Raw genomic sequence first — 21,352 nt, forward strand, 5'->3', positions numbered from 1 at the left:
TTTGAAACATTTTGCTATATAAAGTCATCTTTAAAATTTTTCAACTCATAAGAATTTTCTATTTAAAAATGACTTTTATAATTATTTTTTTTTTATTTTTATTTTTTTGAAGCAAAAATGGTCATAAAAGTTGAAAATTTGCACAAGTAGGAAGTGCAAAAATCCGGCAACCATCAACCAAGATAAGATGGGGCGCTGACTTGAAATAACCAAAAGAACAAAGTTGACGTTTTATTTCAAACTTTTTGGTAGTGTATGACCCACACGCGCCTTAGCGCGTACAGTCACGTACGAACGTAACATAGCATTAGAAGCGTCGGTGCAGAGTGACAGGCTTAAACGCGTTTACCCTATCCATGGATAACGTTTTCCAGCAGTTGGTACAGGCAGTAATTGGTCTGTGACGGAAAGAGGTTGGTGAAGCTATCACTTCCCATCTCCCCCCCTCACCACCATCAGATTAAATAATTAAAAAAGGAGGAGAAACCCGGCGGCAGGCATGGGATTTGGTTGTGTGAAAAAGAGGTGTATTATTAGCAATAGACAGCATCACGTGGACAAATAAATTTACGCCAGGTGGATGTCAACCAATTCGTACAATGCAGAGTACCCACGCCAACATTTCATTTATCAAATTTTAATTTTAATTTTCTTTTAAAAAATATATATATTAATTTTGCATGCAGATCTGAATTGTGAAACGACAATACTTTGTACTGTTAACGAATTGTCGGCTTCGAGTCCCCTCTCCCTTTTCTTTACTTCCAATCATTTCACATTCACATTTCCCACTAAACTATCACAATGTATTCCAATTAATTATGAAAGATCCGATCCATTCTCTTTTTTTATTTATTAACCTATATTATATATATAATAACTTACACTTACATACACCATTCTTAATATGGTTTAGTGCTCATATATAAAATTAATCCTCATAACTACACATCTCTACTCTCTCATTTTATAACTCTTAATAATATTAATTCTGTCGTTGCCAAAAATAAGATAGTACAAATGTTATTAATATTCACGTGACAACCCTAGGACATACAAAACAAAGAAAATTTGTTCAGATTCCAAATTCGTAAATGAAAAACTGTATAATGAAGATGAAATCAAAAATTTAAGTTACCTCATATGAAGTTATAATGATATCTTTATAGAAAATTTGACATATGGTTCATTTTTATCCTCTTAGGATTAGAATACAAGTTTTCTTAATTATGACTGGTTAAGACTAAATCTTAATTAGCCTAATGATTACTTCGTTTTGGACTAATTTGAGCCCAAGTTGAAGGATAATTGAATTGGGTAGTATTTTTAGAGATAATAATTGAGTGTGTGACAACATTTTTAAAGAATTTCAAATATAGAAAAATCTAAATTTTACTATATCTACAATTTTTTTGGTATTGTGCTATATCTGCAAATATTTATGACATGATTGCTATATTTACAACTACTCCTATATTGAACTTATTTTCTCTAGCGTTTTTTTTTTCTTATGACTTTTGACCTATTTCATCAGGCCTAAATTTACCCCTAACAAATTCTATCTTGGTAAAAAAGGAAAAAAAAAAAAAAAAAAAACAATGAGTACATGTCCAAATATGTTTTAAGAAAATAATTCATTGTCATATTCAAACCTTTTAATTTCTGGATCCATTATAATTTTTTTTTTCTGACTTCAGAATTTTGCAGCTTAAAATCCAACTTTGTATTCAAATTTGATCTTTTTATTTATTTATTTAAAAGATAAAACTTAATATCTCTCTTTATTTTAAAATAACAGCGTAAAAAATTGATAAAAATAACTAAAAAGCTATCATTTATGGAAGTTTGTGAACTAAGATATTCGACAGTATAAAAAATCCGAAAGTAAACAAGTCCAAGAATCGATGAAGTAAAATAAAATTTAAATCAGAGAATAATGAGTGGCAATAATGTGTACAATGATGATAATAATAAATAAATGAGGTTGGGACTGCCCAATAATTATAAATATTTAGAAATTAGAAGAGTTTGACTTTTTTTGTAATGGAATAATGGTAGAGAAATGACATACAGTTGTCAAAATTAAAAACGAAAATATTTTTTTTTTAAAAAAACGAGATCTAACCAGATTTAATTACCCGATTAATAATATTATTTTTACAGTTCATTAATTTGAATGAGAAATCCTCAATGGGCATGCAGACATTATTAAATTACATGAATTATGGGAGATTCGTATGATTACATCAATAAGAAATATTACTTCATTAACGAGTAAAATAAAAAATAAAAAATAAAAAATAAAAGTTTTTTTTTTCTTTTCCCCTACACTTCATTTAAATATCTAATCCACGGCACAAGGTTCCATGTCACACCTAATTAAGTAGGCTTAATTATGTAAGTAAGGACATAAGTAAGTTTATAAAAAAAATAATCACATTTAGATTTTGAATGATATGCAAGTTGATACATATGTACAATTTGCAAAACCGATTAGTTTGTATACAAAAACCAGCCAGCTGAATATAAAACGCCGTTGATTTATTAACATCAATCACATACTGGTTTATAGACATTGACTTTTGTCAATTAGATTGAATATTTTATTTTCTTTTGTTGTCAATAATGAATAAAAAGTGTTTTTATTTTTACACTGTCTTAGGTGCTATCTAGTTAAAGAGTGTGTAATTCCATCAAAATGATTTAATGATTAAAAAAGTCAAACAATTAAGCAAAAATCAGCTTAGGTAAGGCCTTAATAATCTCTCTTAAATTTGAAAATATAAAATAGTTTTACTAATTTAAAAAAAAAAAAAACAAAAGAAATGGAAAAACAGATCATAAACTTAGCTTACATTACATATAAGCTGTTATTTAGAGTAGATTTAATTAAAGTTTTAATTTAGTAAAACACAGACAATGATAAAAGTTATTAATTGCTGATGTGGGACATTTCAATGTAACCAAAAGTACTTATTAAATTTGTTTGTATGAATAGATATCATATGGATAAGATGGAGCCACGTGTACGTTGATGCGACGTCTCTTTTACAAATTATATGTAGAATCCGCAAAACGTATATATGGGAAGGTAGCATGACAGATAATACACAAGTAAATATATATTTAAATGCATGCATGCCAGCACCAGCATTTTCTTTTATTATTTTGTTGGGATTTTATATCTTTTTTATTATTATTATTATTTTTTTCCTAAGTTTTTGTTTCACATTTTGGACTTCTATGTGACTTCTGTATTTTTTTTAAAAAAAAATTCTTTAATTTCATTTTTTAATCAATAGCATACAAAATATAAAAATTTTCCTCTTATTTACGTATACGGAATTATCTAAAATAGAGAGACAATTTAATATGAAGATTTCAGAGATGATACACACCTATAAAATTCAATTTATTAAGCAACAAACCTCATCAAATCAATTGAATGAATACGAATCTTAACAAGCCATGAATCAAAATATTTGATGGATTTTTAAAAATCTTTTCATAATGAATAATATAGTAACAGTCAATATTTATCCGTCTAAACTCTTAACGAGATGTTTGGATATTTAATTGACTATTATAGTCAATGAGTTAAAATAGTATATATTTGGGGTACAGATTATTTAATATAAATAGAAAATAATAAACACTTTAATAGAGATAGAGATGATAGGTAAAAAATATTAAATACGGTAAGAAAGAGAGATTTCAAATAATATTACTATAGCTAATTATGGATTATATGAATTTGAGACACAAACTATTATATTGGAAGACCAAACACTGAGTGCCGACTCCACCAATTAAAGTTGGGGCCTAAACAGACTCCTAGAGAAAATTATAGCTTAAATAATATGAAATTAATAAACATATATATGGTTGATGTCACAAAATAGTGAGCAACTAGTAAATTTGTGATTTAGAGAGAAAAACCATCAATTGCCCTATCAGTGTGGTATGCATCGACACTCTGATGCTCGAGCCATTTATTGGTTAAGATGAGTGAAAGTAGTAGAAAATAGTCGTCAATGTTTTTCAGCATAGTTTTGACAAATATGACTTCAACCACTTATATAAATTTAGTAAAGTGTAACCGATACAGATTCATAATGTCCTCCACCTCCCCCGATTAATTCGTGAAGTCACCGAGTTGTTATGCTTCTTGGGTGGTTACAATACCACTACCCGTAACCGCCGTTGTGCCTCAACTACCTAACTTTCCACTAGCTCCCTTAAGTCTAATGGCAATGTTATGTAATTGATCTTTCATAGTACTAGTAGGCAACCTATGATACTACCTAGGTGTTGGGTTTTATGTCCTAAAACTCGTGGTTTGTGAACAATGGAACTTATTCTGAAAGTTCAATAAGGTGTTATTAAATAGATGTTTTGCTTGATAGAAATCCAATAAACCTAAAAGCCTCTTGACTATTGGATGAGTACTTAAACTTTATGTGGAGACATAAAGGTGGATCAAGTTCGAGTAAATAGTCAAAATGATCGATAGTATATGAATAAGGTTAGGTACCTTATTCTGGTAACACTATTGGATGCGGCCTGCTTTGTAGTTGTTACAAAGAGTTGTAAAGTGTTACAAACGAAGTGATCCTAATTCGTTTATGTTGGGACATGAGGAGTGGGGGTGTCCTTGTGCAAAAGGGTTTGTACAAGATCGGGCCACGAAATCAGTCACTCTTACTTTATAACGTTGTTTATTGTTTAAGACTGACTATTTCAAAGCGATGACCTAGGTAACTTGACCTTAATCCTGAGCTAACTATGAACTCCTGTTTATTTGGAATTATCCTTAGATTTGCATAGGTGAGGGTTGGCTCAACAATGCTGGCTCAATAAACCTCCCATTTTCAGGGGTAAGACTGGATAGATAGTTGGGGACACAGGGTGCAAGATTAAATTCACTCCCCTATACACTTTTAGGGATAGTAGAGAGATTGTTCCCTTAAGTGCTGATTTTGGGTATTGAACAAGGAGGCTCGCCCTCTCATTGGTCCGAGAGGGACTCAATTTTGTTGATTGGATCATAAAACAATTGTTCATTAGGGGATCAGTGGGGACTTAAAGAACAAGAGGTAATTTCGGAGGTAAAACGGAGATTTGACCCAACCGTTATTACGAACAACCTATGAAGGGTTAACTTACTAATCATGGTTATATCGAGTGGACATAATATATCTACAGTGAGGGGAGTTCAACTATGGGTTTTAGTGGAGTGACCCATTAGTTAACAAATGGGGTTTAGATCGGTCTAATGAGTTTAGCCGATTAATCTCGGATAGTTGGAACCCATGATCTGTAGGTCCACGAGGTCCCCTACTAGCTCGAAAATGGATTAGCTCTAGAGTAGCGTGATAAATTAATTTGAAACATTCAAATTAGAATCAAACGGAATTGGAGAATATATTTAAATATCATTTAAATCTATGAAGATGGATTTGTATAAAATTAATTTAATATTATATATTAAATTGTTTAAATAATTATTTATTAATTTTATTAGAAAATTAATTTGTTAAATTAATAAATTTTTAATTTTAGAAATCAATTATGATTTTAAAATCAAAATTGGTTTTTTCAACTTCATCCTTCAACTAGCTCACAAAGAACGCATTATCTTCAACCTTCGTAACTCCAAGCATGAGTTGCATCCCATGCAGGCATGATAGTCTACAATATATTGAAGAGATTGGAGTGATTTTGGAAGATGGTAACCGAAAGAATTTTGGCTAAAAATTCGGGTAGAAAAAGGTGTTCTTCATTGGGTTGCTGCTGTGAGCATTCTCCAAGTTCCCTTTGATTCTAGTTTATTTTGAGTCCCACAACTCAATCTTGAGCACCAAGAGAATAGTAAGGAAGATCTTGTGATGGTCTGTATAAAGATTTGGAGGATTTAGTAGCTGGAAATCGAGATTTCAACGGTTCTTCAAAGGTATGTCTTGAAACCCATTAAATTTTGTTTAAGCATGTTTTCGTTTCTGCCAAAATTAATCAATTAGAGTGCTTATTGATCATCGTCGCCTCCACTGCGTGCTAGTACCATCCCAACACTAGGACCTCCAATTGTATCACTACGCACTACTGCCTAGAACCTTAATGGTACCATTACCAAAGTCCTACACATTACTAAACCTAAACTCCCCCAAGTATCCTTTGAGCTACTTTGAAGCTCCTCGTGGATTCTTTGAGCTACCACTAAACTCCCTTATGGGTTCTTTGAACCATCATTTGAGGCTCCCCATGGATTCTCTAAGCTACCATTAGGCTTCCTCATGGATCATTTGAGCTACCTCTAAGCCTCCACAAGTTTTTTGAACTACCACTAGGCTTCCTAATGGGTTCTCTAAGCTATCTCTAAAACTTCTCATGTATCTTTTGAGTTATCACTAGGCTCCTTATAAGTCCTTTGAATTACCATTAAGCTCTCTCATAGATTCTTTGAGCCACCATTAAGATTACTCATGGATTCTCTAAGCTACATCTAAGCTCCTTTATGGATCCGATCAATTCACTCGAATTGATCTCCTAAAGCCATAAGTGACTATTAGCCAGGTGTGGTCCCATCGGCCTTGTTTTACCATCTCGGACATCTATCTATGTCTAAAGGTTTCTTATCCCTTTAGACTCTCAGTCGCGACTAATCTCAATCTATCCCAAACATATAGCTTCTAATATAACATAAAGTTTGAAATTTAAAAAATATGATGTACTCATCATCAAACTCAAATAGGAAAAAAAACCCATACAAGAAAAAAATGAAAAGTTGTGACATGTAAGATTCTTAAAATGGGTGTGAATTAATTATATAGTTTCAGACATTCCTACCATTTAAAATTTTGAAAATCATATTATCGTATTATATATTTAGTCTTAAGGAAACTTGATATGAAGCCATGTGTGCTAATTCTTTTAACAACAACGGAACAGTTGGAGTATAATTTTTTTAAATTTTCACTTAAAAAAAAAGGAAGAAGATTTGAAGAGGATGAGTCAAATCTTTGTTGGTGGGAAAATTAGGAGAGAAATAGAAAGGAAACTTCGAGTGCTTTTCACAATCAAAGAAAAAGGCTAAAAAAATTAATTAATATTCTTAAAAAAAAAAAAAAAAAAAAAAGCATATCCATCCAAAGCCTCCAGCTCTGCAAATATATAATCCAGACTCCATTTTGACTTTAATGCACCAAAGATTTTCAATCATATTTAATGGAAATTTTAAGGAAGAAGTGTTTAGGTTTCGAAAAAGAAGGGACAAAACTTATATTTTTTTTAAAAAAAAGTGAATTTGCCATATAACAAATAATGATGAAACAATTTGTCTAAATGCAAAAAATACTCAAATTTTAAGTTAATATGGTTTGGTTTTAGGAATATAAATGAGAGTCAGTGACATAAGCAGTGGCGATTGTGGTTTACGAAGAAGTCCTTTTCTTTTATCTGTTTTCTTTGGAGGACCCAACGGAGAAAAACATTAAGAAATACTTGAAAATGACTTTCCCAATAAATTTGAAATTGTCACACAAGTTTTTATTTTTTTTTCTTTCAATTTTCCTACGAAATTCATCTTAACTTCACCTGCAAGCTTCCCTCTTATTAATTTCTCCAATTCATGTTTATTACCTCATTAGGTCTTTAAAAATTGTTTAAAAATACATTTATTTATTTAATTTTTTAATATATATATAGATAGATAGAAAATCAGACTACTTGAAAGTTAAGCACTATACCAATTAAACTATACTTCTTTTGACTGACATTTGATTTAATTGATTTATATACATTTAGTAAATTTTTGTCGATTTAATATTCTTTTTGTATATAAAAAATTAACATGTTTTTACATATTCACAAGCGTATTGAATAGAGAATTGAAAAAATTGAGGGACTTATTAAATGTTTTTTACGTTAAAAAACCTCTTAAGCGCAACTTCAAGGGGACGTTTAGGATAAGAAGTTGGTTTTTATAATTCTAGATTATTATAATTGAGTTATAATAATTTAAATTTGGAGTTTAGATTATTTAAGTTTGAGTTATAATAGTATGTGTTTGAGATGTAAAATATTTTAGTTTGAGAAGAAAATAGTTAACTCTGTAACAAATAATGAAAAAATAATTAATGTAAAATAGTAAAAGGAAAATTATTTCAGATGGTAAAACTGCTGAAAATATTTACAAGATATAGCAAAATTTTAGAACTATCAATAATAGACGTTGATAGACACTGATAGAAGTCTATCGATGTCTATCGATATCTATCAATATCACTGATAGTACTATCAACATTCATCATTGATAGCTCTAAAATTTTGTTATATTTTATAAATATTTTGATTCATTTTTCTATATTTAAAAACAACCTAGAGTAAAAATTGTAGCAAATAAGAGTTTTGAAATAGTGTTAACTATAGTTAATTGGAGAATATAAAATAATATTTAAGGTAGAAATGTGGTTATTATAGTTTCAGGATAGTCCTTCCCCAAACACAACCTAAAAATTTAAAACGTATTTGTTTCTTTTTAAATTATAATTACTCACAAATCTTGAAGTCAGCAAGCTAACATTAAGGTTTTTTTTTTTTTTTAATTAAAAAAAACTAAGATAACCTTAAGTTTATGTCAAAATGGTGTTTGAACTTTGAAAGATATTTAATAAATATTTAAATTTTATGTCTAATAATTCATAAAATTTCAAGATATATGTTAAGACCATTGAAACTTTCAAAATTATATCTAATAGTTTCCCGACATATGTGAACTATAATGAAATTAACTAACGAGGACATACAAAGTTTGATAAACTTTTCAAACACAAAATAGAAAAATAGAAAGTCCAATAACTTACCAAATAAACCTTATAAACCTTAAAAACTAAAATAACATAAAACCGAACATTGTTTATACAAAATTTACCATTTAACCTAAAAATAAAACAACAATAGCAACCAAATAACTCAACAACGTTAAACTTTGACTAACCTATAATATCTAAGGTGTTGTGTTGGTTAACATACAACAAATTTTGAAAGAGACTAACGAAAAAAGTAACGACTTTTTTTATATATAAATAATTCAATCCTGAACGATCAAAAATAATAATTAATGGAGAGATTCTAGTTTGAATTTGAAAATTTGTGCTACAAATCCAAATGTTTGTGAATTTAATAGCGAATTGTTAGCCTGTTTCCCAGGAAAATTGTGAATGTAAAATTGAAAAAAGAAAAAAAGAATTGAAAGTGAAAAAAAAGAGTAGGAAGTCAAAGTACACATGGTTGGAATGGAATTGAAAAGTTATGGCGATTATAAATATTGGTAGTGGTGTACGCAGTCCTATATAAACCCCCAAAAGCTTAGAATTATTGTCATTTCAGATACCGCTTTCTCCATTATTTTCTCTCTAATTTGAGATTCAAAGTTTCATTGCACTTTTTTTTAACCAGACCCCACAAACAACAAACCGGAAATCAACAATTCCGACGCCGGAAAACTGTACCCATTTCCGTTAATCGTCAAGCTCCAGTTCCTCATCGCTTTCGTTTTCAAGGTCAGTACTGAACATTACTGTTTGAAATTATTGTTGTTGTTGTTTTTCTTGGGTTCCTTTCTGTTGTTCAAATTGGTTGTGTTCATTTGCGTTTGTGGAATAGAATTTCTCTGTCTGTTTCTTTGTATTTAGCGAAAGTGGTAGTTTACTCTGTGTTTTGGAATTTATGATGAGTTTCAATGAAATGGGATTTGGGGCTGCCATCTTGATTGCTTCACAGCGGCGGCGGCGGCTGGAAGGAGTTTAAAAAAGAGATGAAGAGAGATAGAATAATGGTACTGCTTGGTTAGGCAGATCTATGGTGGTAGTGGAATAGGCATTGAATTTTATTATATCTGGATCTCTTTTGCTTTGCTTTTTGTGAGCAACTGGAGCCACTTTCTTTGAACCGGATAATTTGTCACTTTTCATTAGCTATTATTAGTTAATAGAGTTACCCACAGAGATCATTTTTCAACTTGATAATGCTAGTGCCATTTGTTTTAGTAGCTTGCTGTAGCCTATAGACTATAGATAGACATCTCTTCTGATTCAACATCTTGTTCTTACAGGTTATTAAAGGATCTTGTTATGCCATATGGGTATATCTAGTTCCTGTCCATTTGCAGAGTATATTGATTTGGGGAATAGTTTAGAATCTATTCTGATAAAATCCACAAGTTTTGGAGATGAAGAAAAAACTCTACTGCGGTCCATCAGTTTCACAAGCAGAGATTCAGAATCTAAAGTGTTGAAATCAGCAAGTTCTCAAAATGTATCTTTGGAAGGATCTATTAGCTTCAAAGGGAGAGATTTGGAGAATCTGTCCTCAACGGAGGCTTCTTCATTAGAAACAGGAAATGATATAGGTGTTGCGTCCATCAGCCCAAAGAGTGAAGAGTTTGACAATCAATCTCTAACTTCGGATAATGATACAGATAGATTCCAGATGTTACCAGTTTTGGATCCAACCAATCCAAAACATGCTGCTGCTCTAAAATTGCAGAAGGTGTATAAAAGCTTCCGCACCAGAAGAAAGCTAGCAGATTGTGCTGTTCTTGTTGAACAGAGCTGGTAATTTTCTTCCCTTCTCTTTTTCTAGGAAATGATAGTCATGCTGCATTTTTTGTATAGGTTATCTTTTTCTTATATCATTGTTTGTTAAACTGGCAATATCTGTAGGTGGAAACTCTTAGACTTTGCTGAACTCAAGCGAAGTTCTATATCATTCTTTGACATGCAAAAACGTGAGTCTGCCATTTCACGCTGGTCAAGAGCGAGAACTAGAGCAGCTAAGGTGAATTCAGAGAAATTCCTAAATAAAACTTGTGAACAATATTTGACCGTATTTTTGTTTTAGAAATCTAACCAGTCTTTTGTTATTATAGGTTGGAAAAGGCTTATCCAAGAATGCTAAAGCTCGAAAGCTTTCTTTGCAGCATTGGCTTGAGGCGGTAAGTAAATTTGCTTTTAACCAAGTATTTTTAATATATTAACGTCATTTTGTACTGATGTAATGATTTATTGTTTATACATACAGATTGATCCGCGACATCGCTATGGCCACAACTTACATTTTTATTACATGAAATGGCTTCACAGCCAGAGTAAAGAACCCTTCTTCTACTGGTAAAATATCCTTCTTGCAGCACAATATGTTTTTTACTATTTTTTCTGCATATTTTTCTTCCTTCACAGAATTTGGAAACATCATGCTTAGACCTTGGACTCAAATAAAATCTCCCGTCTCTGAATTCAGGTTGGATATAGGAGAAGGGAAGGAAGTAAATCTAGTCGAAAAATGCCCGCGATGGAAACTCCAACAGCAGTGCATCAAGTATTTGGGTCCTGTAAGTATATACTTCTTGATCCAATCATCCTTAACTTCCATATTTTTAACTTTAGCACATTGAACTAAATTTGTCTCTGCTTTATTTTAGATGGAAAGGCTTGCATATGAAGTAATTATGGAAGATGGGAAACTCGTATACAAACAATCAGGGAAACTTGTCCACACAATTGAAGAAGCTAAAAATACAAAATGGATTTTTGTCCTAAGTACGTCAAAGACCATGTATGTTGGGAAGAAGAAGAAAGGTACATTCCAGCACTCGAGCTTCTTGGCTGGAGGAGCTACAACTGCTGCTGGGAGATTGGTTGTGGACAATGGTGTTCTGAAGGTACCAGCTCTACAGCATAAAATCCTGAACTGTTTTCACCCTCCAACTACTGATCCAATTATCTATTATCCATTATCTATTACTTATCATCGTGTTTCTTTGACAGGCTGTTTGGCCTCATAGCGGACATTATCGACCCACGGAAGAAAACTTTAAGGACCTAATGTCATTCCTTAAAGAAAACAATGTGGATCTTACTGATGTGAAGGTAATCTTGCTTGAAAAATGTACTGGGCTTTTACGTTTTCCCCTCTGATATCATTTTTGGAATTTCAATTGTTTTAAATATCGCCTGAAATCTATCTTTTATCCCATTCAGACAAGTCCTGTTGATGAGGGGGATGATTATCTGGACAACCAAAAGAGTAGCCGCCACATTAGGAACAACTCATCAGAGGAGGACTTCATAGAAAAGCTGAACGGCTTCGAGAGTGAAGAGAACAATATTGAAGAATCCACTGAAGGAAAATCTGATTCATTTGAGCAAAGACAGTCATCCATTGAAATATCTGATTTAAAACGTCACAACATTGGGAAAAAGTTGAGCAGTCTTGAGATACCAAACAGGGCTGAAGTGATTGCGATGTTTGAGAAGGAACAACAAGATGTGGAAACCAGTGGTAATAATGGTTTTCTATTGGAATCCCCTGTTGTTGATAGTTACCAGTATACAGAAAATTATTTCTCTCCAAAGCCAAACGTCTCTGGTGAAGATCAAGGGAATACTGAAGTGAAGATCATTCCTGAGGAGTCAGTCCTTAGAAGGTTAAATTCACATAAAGAAGCCAATTCATACCAACTAGGGAAACAGTTGTCCTGCAGATGGACAACAGGAGCCGGTCCCCGCATAGGCTGCGTACGAGATTATCCATCAGAACTTCAACTACGAGCACTGGAGCAAGTGAGTTTATCACCAAGATGCACCGTACATTCTAGGCATCACTGCTATCCTTACATCGCCATTGAGATGAGCCCGAGGTCAGTAATACCGCCAACTTCACAGGCCAGTTAACAGGAAACATAAGAAGATGATTGACCATTCCTAGACATGATCCTCTTGTTTTTTTGTCTTTCAGAGGAACATCAATGAATGGAGCAGATAGTACACCGGAATGGCTATAGATTACTTATATGTTCATTCTTTTGTATATACACAAAAAGATGATGTAGGAACTCTTCACTGATTTTTTCCTACTAACCTATTTTTTCCTTTTACAATTTTTGTGTAACAAAGGGAAACTGCACACATCTTTTCCCATTCCATTTCTTCTTATAATGAATAGAAGCAGAAATTTTGGAGTTTCATGAATTTATGGCTTTTCTGGTGTGCTATTCTACTCTTTCTGTTCTCTATGGTCAACATTTCCTCGTCCTCAACAGCCTGCCGGTGAACCCCACTTCAATAATCAGGATTAAATTTGAAGTCACGTCAAACAGATATGAGATATGAATCATTGAATGTGCAACCAGTTTGCGCTTGTTCGAATGAGCTGTCTAATAATTTGTTGGTGCAACTTTAAAATTGCTGTACTGGTTTGCAAGAACTGAAGAATGACCTCAGTTCGGTTTAATGAGCGTGAATTCTTGAGAATATATTGGAGATATTAGATCAGACAAATATGAAAAGAATATATATATAGTACAACAATTTGCCTTTGAAGTATAAAGACTTCTAATTAAATGCTTATTAGTATGAGAATAGTGAATTACACATTGTTTTCCAGTAAAATATCATCTGAATGTCAAATATTTACAGTATCATATCTAATTAAAACTTAAGTGATGTTACTTCAAGAAAGAAATTATACTATATTCTATAACGCGAACCTCTCTCTGTCTCTCTATCTCTTAATAACAAAATCAACCCCTTTCTTATTCTCACAGTTCTCTCTACATTTTTATGATATTATAAGAATTGATAGCTCTCCAAATAAATTACTACATTCATTTTTTTTTAATTATTTACTCTAGTAAATGGCAATCTGGGATGGAAGATTTTTTTTTCAGACAATGGATAAAAATTATTTATGAATAGGGTAAGACAAATATGTTATATTAAAAACATCAACTCACAAGTTTTAAAATACTGAAGCATTATTATTTATTTAACTTCAACAATGTTAAATAGAAATTTAATTTTAAAAAATTGAGATATCGGAGATAAAGTTGGAAATTTCTTGAATGTTTATCATAAAAAGAAAAGTTCAAGAGTGGAAGGATATATGTAATCGAAAATAATTGGCAATAGAGAACCAAGACATCATGCAATTGCAAGGCTGCCACAGACTGTTAGAAAACAATGAAATATTATATTATGGGGAAAATGGATTGACAAGATGTAGAAAGAAAAGAAAAAGGAGAAAGACAAATGATGAATTATGCAATATCTTTTTAAGGCGGCCTTTGACGATGCTGATCGAGGAATGAGGTAAGCGAGTTCGTAAACTAAAACTCAGCAACCAACCTGTTTATTTGGAAATACAAATCGAATTAAAAGTCCATATATAAGATTAAATTGTAAATTTGAGCTGTTTAGTTCCTCAAATTCTGAAATTTCAAATTTTGAAAGTTTTAGATTTCGTTAAACATACAATTCCAAAAAAAATAATTGCAATTAATAACACCTTTAAGACTAATAATTATATATATAATGAATTTTGTAAAGAATTACAAATATGACAAAATTTATCCGTTAGAGACTATTATAATATACTCCTATTAAAGACAAACACTATCTGATAAACTTCAAGAGCTATATCAAAATTTTGCTACATCTACACATTCTTTTATATTGTGTTATATCTGCTAAAGTATTAAATGTTATATTTGTAACTGTTTCAATTCAAAATTATATCTAATAAATCGATTATTTTTTTTTTTTAAAAAGAAATCTGGAATTTGTGTCTCAAAGTTAAAGAAATATGCTTTATTTAACTATACATTAGTGAAAAGAAAACCAAAGACAGGTCTTCTACGACACACATCATTCGGGACAGAAACCATATCAACTTTCAACGTTCTTTTTGGGTTTGGAAATGTCAAACTTAGTCTCCGATGAAAACCCATTACTTATTCGATGATTCTCAAGTCCAATTCAACAAGTAACAAAAAGTGTCTTTTAGAATATTTATGTTTGACTACGAATTCCAAGTTATTGAGATGAAAGGGGGAAAGAAAAGGTCCACAATCTATTTGAGATAAGTTTGGAATTGGAAATCTGGAATGACTTTTGCAGAAGATGTACAATGGCATGATGAAAAGCTGGAAACTAAACAGATATTAATCAACTACCAGACCACAAAACCAATTCCAGTCTATGTTTCTCTAATTACATGTACAAATCAGGAGGGGCAACTACTCAAAAGTTACCATTAGAGCGAAGTTCTTCACAGCATAAAACTTGCCATGTCATCTAAAACCCAACATTATCTATTTACATCCCTAAATTTTCACACCAATTTTCATTAATATTTCAATGAGTGGATCGGTGTCGTGTATTTCCATTCACACATTAACACAGCATACTTTCAAGATCCAATGAGGACCAAGTGCCTCCTCCAGGGATCTTTAACCACCTATGAATACCAATAGCAATCTTATCTCTCCAAATATTATATTTTGTAAACGAGTCGGTCAATGAAAAAGTGGAAGTTTGAATAGAAAAATCTAACCTTAGTTGTGACTTTGGTCCTGCTCAATAAAGTTTAGAGCTTCTTCCTTGGTGACAACATTGACACGGCTCACCCTATTTTTATGGGTTACACCATAAATCTTGTCGGCAACCTTCACAAGCTCTGGCCTAAATGTGGTTGTTATAAATTGAGTATTCGCCATGTCTGCTAGCCGGCGAACCATATCTAGAAAGTAATTAAGAACATCAAAACAGGAATTATGATTAAAATAAAAGGGAATATATGACATAGTGCATAGTCAACAACAAACATAATAGCAGCCACCCTTTAGAGGGGAAAAAAGGAAACGTGTTTGATATCTCTCGGAGGAAGCCATGACAAGACAAACAAATCATAAGTATAATGTGAAGGATACTTCCAACTGCAGTTCTATATTGAGGATCCAATGCTGCATCTATCTCATCAAACAGGTAAAATGGAGCAGGATCACATCGTTGTATGGCAAAGATAAGGGTTAGAGCAACAACAGTTTTTTGTCCCCCAGACAACTGCTTCATAGACTGTGTCTCTCCTTGCCCAGTAAAAGAAACCTGTAACAAACACCATTTTATTTAAGAACTCGGGATAGGGCATCTTGTTGAACAAAATAGAGATGCTTGTACATGCCTTCACTTTCACTCCAATGTATTTCTCAACCCTGCCTCCAGTATCTGCTTCTGGAGGCCCAGCTTCATCAGGATCATCATCAGCATGATCTCCATCCTGTGCGAATGAAGGAATTTTTCAAAAAAAAAAAAAAAAAAAGAAAAGAACTCTTGATGCTGCAATAATTCATAATTATCTAGCCATGGTCCCAAAACGCCATTCTAACGCATAAATGTGAATTAAACCACAGATAGGACAGTATCATACAAGTCTTAGAAGTGTTGTTGGCACAATATCATACAAGTCTGGTTCGTTCTAGCTATAGGTCCTTCAAGATATTATAGTGATAATATCACCTGAGTAGGTTTTTCAACAATTCAGCTTCCTTAGTTGTTGGTAAGAAAATGCATGTTTAGACCTGTTAATGACTAACAAAACCACAGACGAGAGTTCTCAACTACTCATGTCTAATGTGGGCTTTAGACATTTTGAAAGGTGGATTAGATGATCCAATTTCCCCATTCAGTTATAATTATCCTCATTAGCTTAGAACCATTTCTGGCTGTTCAGCTGTGCAAAATTCCATACAAGAAATACAGAAGATTATTGTAAACAGAGCATCGGAATTTGGGGGGAAGAACCTCCAGATGTAGGCTAACATTTCCCCAAGTATAAGGTTAATGTGATTGGAAGGTTCTCAGAATTGTATGGAACTCGACTCCTCAACTAGGGGTGTTCACAGTTTGATTTGGTAGCCAAACTGAATTGAACCGAACCGTAAATATTCGGTTCGTTTTTCGGTTTTATATATATATATATATATAGCTCAGTTTTCTTATTATTTTAAACTGACCCAAACCGAATTTTTAGTAAAAACCAAATTTTCTGTTCAGTTCAGTCCAGTCGGTTTTAGTTTTCACCCCTACTCAAGAGAAATAGATTGTAAGGGGGAAAAAGGGACCGAACGTCCTCCCAAGAATTGTCAATCCCTTGAAAAAGTATATCATTCCTCCAAAGCCAAATACCCCATAAAACAACACAAAACTCAGACTGCAAAAAAGGAAGGAAGAAGAAGAACCCTCATTACAAAAGGGTGAATAGAGAAGAAACTCCTCCATAGAGCTATAATCTCTAGAACAAACCAAGTGAACACCAACCGTTTAAAGAAAAAGTCCCGCACCACAAAAGCAAACAGACAGAAAGAAGAAGATCCATATTCCCAGCCAAAATAATACAACACCGCAACCCAACTACAACTAGAAAGCAAAACTTGCTCTTGATGATGGAAGACACCTACCCATTCAGTCATGTCTTAGAACAGAGATCTTGAAGAAATTGTCTCTATTAAAGCTAGTCTCAAGATTACCCATAAGTCAGTCTAATCATTCGACTCAGTAAGGTTTCTTCTATCCTCAACATTCCAGGCATCTTATCAAGCAGAATGGGAAGGTCGGATCAGCTCTTCCTTTTTTGCCCTGCTTACTCGAAGCTGTAGAGGATGTTCCTTGACATATTTAGTCAGTTCCTAACCTCCTTCAGAATTATTTCAAAACTTCTCGAGTATTCTTGGTGGGGATTAGCTCGAGAACAAAACTCAAGTCCAATGGTTTAATGCTCTAAAATCTTTTCTGTTAAAAGTTTGGTTGGATAGAAATAGAAAACCGTACTCAGGAGTGGAAAATACTTAAGTTTCTTCTTTCTGGACTTCCACTGAACATTTTTGTAAAATGGTCTGACAAAGAATACAAACTTTGATATTTTCTATGCATCGGTAAAAAGAAAACCTTTTCTTAATGAAAAAAATCAAGGTCCACAAAATGGCAACCAAGCGAACCACCTGATCAAAATGACTTGTCATACCGCAAACTCAACCATTCGTCAGCATAATACCCCACAAGGTCCATAGGCCACAAATATACAATATGAGTGATAAAAAATGCAGCCAACACAAACAGGAATGCATGCAATACAATCACAACTATACCTTTTTCTTCATCATAACTAGATATCCATGGCCACCTTGAACAAGCTCTGAGAAAACTTCTCGAAAGTGCTTTGCAACTCCTTTGAATGTACGTTCAATTGATTCATCTTTCCTCTGATCTAATACTCCTATGAGCTCTTGAATTTTCTACAAAATCCAGAAGAATCATTGCTTGGAAAGAGTTTGACACCCAAATTACAAACAAAACAATCTGAATTGAATCCAATTTAATTTCGCAATACCTCATCACCTGCATCCAATTCAGCTTGCCTTTTCTGAAGCTCTTCCCTTTGTTCTGTGAAATTCACATACTGATCCAATGCTTTCTTATTAACATGGCTGAATTGCTGCAGTTGTTCATTGCATCTATGCAACATTTTATACAGTTCCTTGATGTTCCTCCTCTTATACCTAAAATTTGCAACAGGAAAGAAAACCCAACAAGGATCAGACAGCTACCAAGAAAATGAACCACAAACAATAGATTAAGGTACTGAAGAAAAGTATTGTCAAATAATCTCAACTATGATCACCAATCATTTGTCAAGGACAAATAAAAATCAGACTGAAATCCTAATTCAAAGAAAAAGTTACGTTTCAAATGCATCAGATGACAGTAGCCCCAGATCTGTAATTTTCTTTGAATACTCTTCTTCTTTGGCAAGAAGCACACTTCTTTTGCTTAATAGTTGCTCCAGTTCTTTAGCTTCGTCCTGAAGTGTCCTCTCGTAGTTGTCCTCTAAAGTCTGCATTGACATGGGATCAACCAAGGAGCATGGAGTTGACAAGCCTAATCCGTGGTTAACGTGTAAAAACGAAATACCTTTAGTTTATTCTTTTCATCTTTAATCTTTTTGACTTCCTTAGATCTGTCGTCCATATTTTCAGAAACTCCTGAGAAATCACAACTTCAAATCAGTATAAAATAAAATTTAAAAATAAATAATTAAAAAAATTAATAACTAAATAAATAATTTTTTTTTTTTTTTTTTTTAAAAAAAACTAAAACTAAAACTATAATGAACTCCGAAGAAATTTGGAAGTTTCTGAATCAAAAGTCTCACTTTTAAGCTGTTGTTTTGCTTCTTCGACTAATAATTTGGCATCTTTCAGTTCCTGTCTCTTCAATTCTGCTTCTCCCAGTAAAGAGTCTGCTTCTGCAGATGATATTATAGCTTCTAACTCTTGTTTCCGCCGCTTGAGGTTAGTTGTTAAATTTGTATCAAGCTCTGCTTTCCTTGTTTCAGTCTACCCAATAGCAAAATGCAAGCACAAGGACAAAAGTTAATGATATATAATACCAACATATGCACACACCAACATACTAACCTCAATGCGTTCTGTCTTGCATGCAATAAGCTTCTCTTTCAGCTCTGATATTTCAGGGTTCAATCGTGATAGAAGATTTTTCTCCTCTGGTGTCAAATGATCGATAAGATCTGTGCCCATTTCAGCTTGTTTCATGGCCATATTACCCCGAAGCTGGTCAATCTGACTCCGAACATCAGCAAGTGATTTTTCCTATTTATACAGGAATAAGAGATATCAATAGAAAGAACTATATTTCTTAACTAACTAAGGTGGACCAATAAGTTATCTAGAACTAGTCCTGATGATACCTTATTCAAACGAGCCTTGGATATTGATTGTTTCTGCTTTTGAGCATTAGCAATGTCCTGCTTAAGCTGTTCCAATTCTGATTTATCATGACCCTGCTTGGCATCAATTTTCTGCTGCTCTGAAACAAGTTCAGTGATTTTCCTGTCTATCTGTAAGATAGATTAAGCAAAAGAAGACAATTCTATAGACAAAAACGTAGTGGGTGACCGATCGTGATGACAAAGAACACACAAAGTGGAGTAAGATTGTCAAATTTTGATAATTGACACGTTTTCAGGATAATCAGTCTGCATTGAATAATAGGTTTTGCACAATATTTTTTTTTAGAAAAAGAATGAATTTGTAAATATCAGACTTTTTTTTATGCCAAAAAAACATTGTTATTGCCCATGTCCATGAATATGAGTTTCTAATCCTCATCTAGAAGTTGATATACTAAAGAATTCAATCAGGATATGAATGAAGATCTACTATTCTTTTTCCAATTATAATCTGAAGAAATACAAAAAACTTTAGATTGACATTGAATTATTATTTTCAACAGAGATTCCTTTTTCAGTAGTTAACAAAACTTTTAATTGAGAACTTATAATAAAGGTACAGATGGAGCAACATCATGGTCTTTCATTCTAACCGTACAAAGGGAGCTGCATAAAATACCAAGCTGAATCAAACATCTGTATTAGCAAAAACTATAAATCTTGTCTAACAGTGGATAAGAAGGTGTATAAGGTCAGTATATGGATGTTCTTCCCCCTTTCTCGTGACAGGATATGAGGTAACCTTTCATTAAAACAGCCAACAAAATGCATGGAATTTAGTCTACTGCTTTACTATGTATGTTATTTGGGCTCAATCAAATTGAACTTAATCCATGGAATTTAAATCCCTTGCTTATCGTAAGTGTACACGTTGGAGGAAACAACAAAAAGGATATCTTGAAGTGCTGATCTAACTTTTGCCAGGTCATCTTCCTTCGTGTTAATGGCTTTGGTATTTTGCATAATTATATTCATAAACTTCAATTTTGAACGTCGGTGATCATAAAATCCCCCTGTCATACCACCTTTTTTGCTAACTTGGTCACCTATTGTAGAGTCAAACGGAACTTGTCAAAAAAAAAAAAAAACAACATGCACGTTAAAGCAATAAAAAATTGGCAAAGATAACTGCAACACTCACCCTCTAAAGTTATACAGTCCAAACCATCCATACGAGCAACTTTTGTGGCCACATCTAAATCTCGACAAATCACCGTTCTAGCAAATACCTGGTAAAACGTATAAGAATGAAAGTACAGGAAAATAAGCACGTCCATAAAATATATATATATATATATATATATATATATATATATATATGCACATCCATAAAAAAATATTGCAGGTATTTGCTTATTTGCATCAAGCTAAAATGAGAAGCCTACTAGTTGAATATTTCTCTCATTTTCTACCTATTTATGCAACTTTAAATAACTAGGTGTAAATCCCAAATACAATTCATCTTCAATTGCTAGGTGTAATTATTATATATATGAATTATTGCTTCAATTATTGGGGTTTCCCATTGGAGGAAAGCATGGTGTGGCAGTGGCTTGGGAAGCTCTTAAGGAGAAATTCAACATGAAGATTGACAAGTGGTGTGGTTTGTCTCTCTTGAAAGGAGGTCGTCTAACTCTTGCTCAGTCGATTCTCAACAGCCTGCCTTGTTACTTTTCTCTTTTGCAAGCTCCGGATAGAATTATTAATTGTT

The 21,352-nt window shown here is 32.8% G+C and overlaps 2 protein-coding genes across 3 annotated transcripts in view; one reads left to right on the top strand and one right to left on the bottom strand.

Moving 5' to 3' along the window:
- The first annotated feature begins 9,377 nt into the window (after nucleotides 1-9,377).
- On the top strand, nucleotides 9,378-13,028 carry LOC120087674 (IQ domain-containing protein IQM2-like). The gene is made up of 9 exons (XM_039044530.2): nucleotides 9,378-9,560; nucleotides 10,112-10,613; nucleotides 10,722-10,836; nucleotides 10,928-10,993; nucleotides 11,080-11,168; nucleotides 11,299-11,389; nucleotides 11,480-11,719; nucleotides 11,826-11,927; nucleotides 12,039-13,028. Exons 2-9 carry the CDS (start codon nucleotides 10,138-10,140, stop codon nucleotides 12,729-12,731), a joined length of 1,872 nt encoding a protein of 623 aa, XP_038900458.1. The 5' UTR covers nucleotides 9,378-9,560; nucleotides 10,112-10,137; the 3' UTR covers nucleotides 12,732-13,028.
- Nucleotides 13,029-13,940: 912 nt separating this feature from the next.
- TTN7 (Structural maintenance of chromosomes (SMC) family protein) overlaps nucleotides 13,941-21,352 on the bottom strand; it is a 39,006-nt gene continuing 31,594 nt past the window's right edge. Inside the window, exons 19-31 of one of the 2 annotated variants that reach the window (XM_090306451.1) lie at nucleotides 20,783-20,870; nucleotides 20,537-20,687; nucleotides 19,600-19,750; nucleotides 19,310-19,501; nucleotides 19,045-19,228; nucleotides 18,804-18,874; nucleotides 18,575-18,726; nucleotides 18,223-18,391; nucleotides 17,981-18,127; nucleotides 16,018-16,113; nucleotides 15,767-15,941; nucleotides 15,391-15,576; nucleotides 13,941-14,183 (exon numbers count right to left, since the gene is read on the bottom strand). In XM_090306451.1, the coding sequence (XP_090162577.1) occupies nucleotides 15,392-15,576; nucleotides 15,767-15,941; nucleotides 16,018-16,113; nucleotides 17,981-18,127; nucleotides 18,223-18,391; nucleotides 18,575-18,726; nucleotides 18,804-18,874; nucleotides 19,045-19,228; nucleotides 19,310-19,501; nucleotides 19,600-19,750; nucleotides 20,537-20,687; nucleotides 20,783-20,870 (1,761 nt within the window). In that variant the 3' untranslated portion in view covers nucleotides 13,941-14,183; nucleotide 15,391. Of the gene's footprint in view, nucleotides 14,184-14,888; nucleotides 15,295-15,390; nucleotides 15,577-15,766; nucleotides 15,942-16,017; nucleotides 16,114-17,980; nucleotides 18,128-18,222; nucleotides 18,392-18,574; nucleotides 18,727-18,803; nucleotides 18,875-19,044; nucleotides 19,229-19,309; nucleotides 19,502-19,599; nucleotides 19,751-20,536; nucleotides 20,688-20,782; nucleotides 20,871-21,352 lie in introns of those variants that run through there. The other variant, XM_090306450.1, reaches the window with a different exon arrangement.

The sequence above is a fragment of the Benincasa hispida genome, chromosome 10 (genome assembly GCF_027475165.1).
Source record: "Benincasa hispida cultivar pf3 chromosome 10, pf3_genome.v1.1, whole genome shotgun sequence".
NCBI lineage: Eukaryota > Viridiplantae > Streptophyta > Magnoliopsida > Cucurbitales > Cucurbitaceae > Benincasa > Benincasa hispida.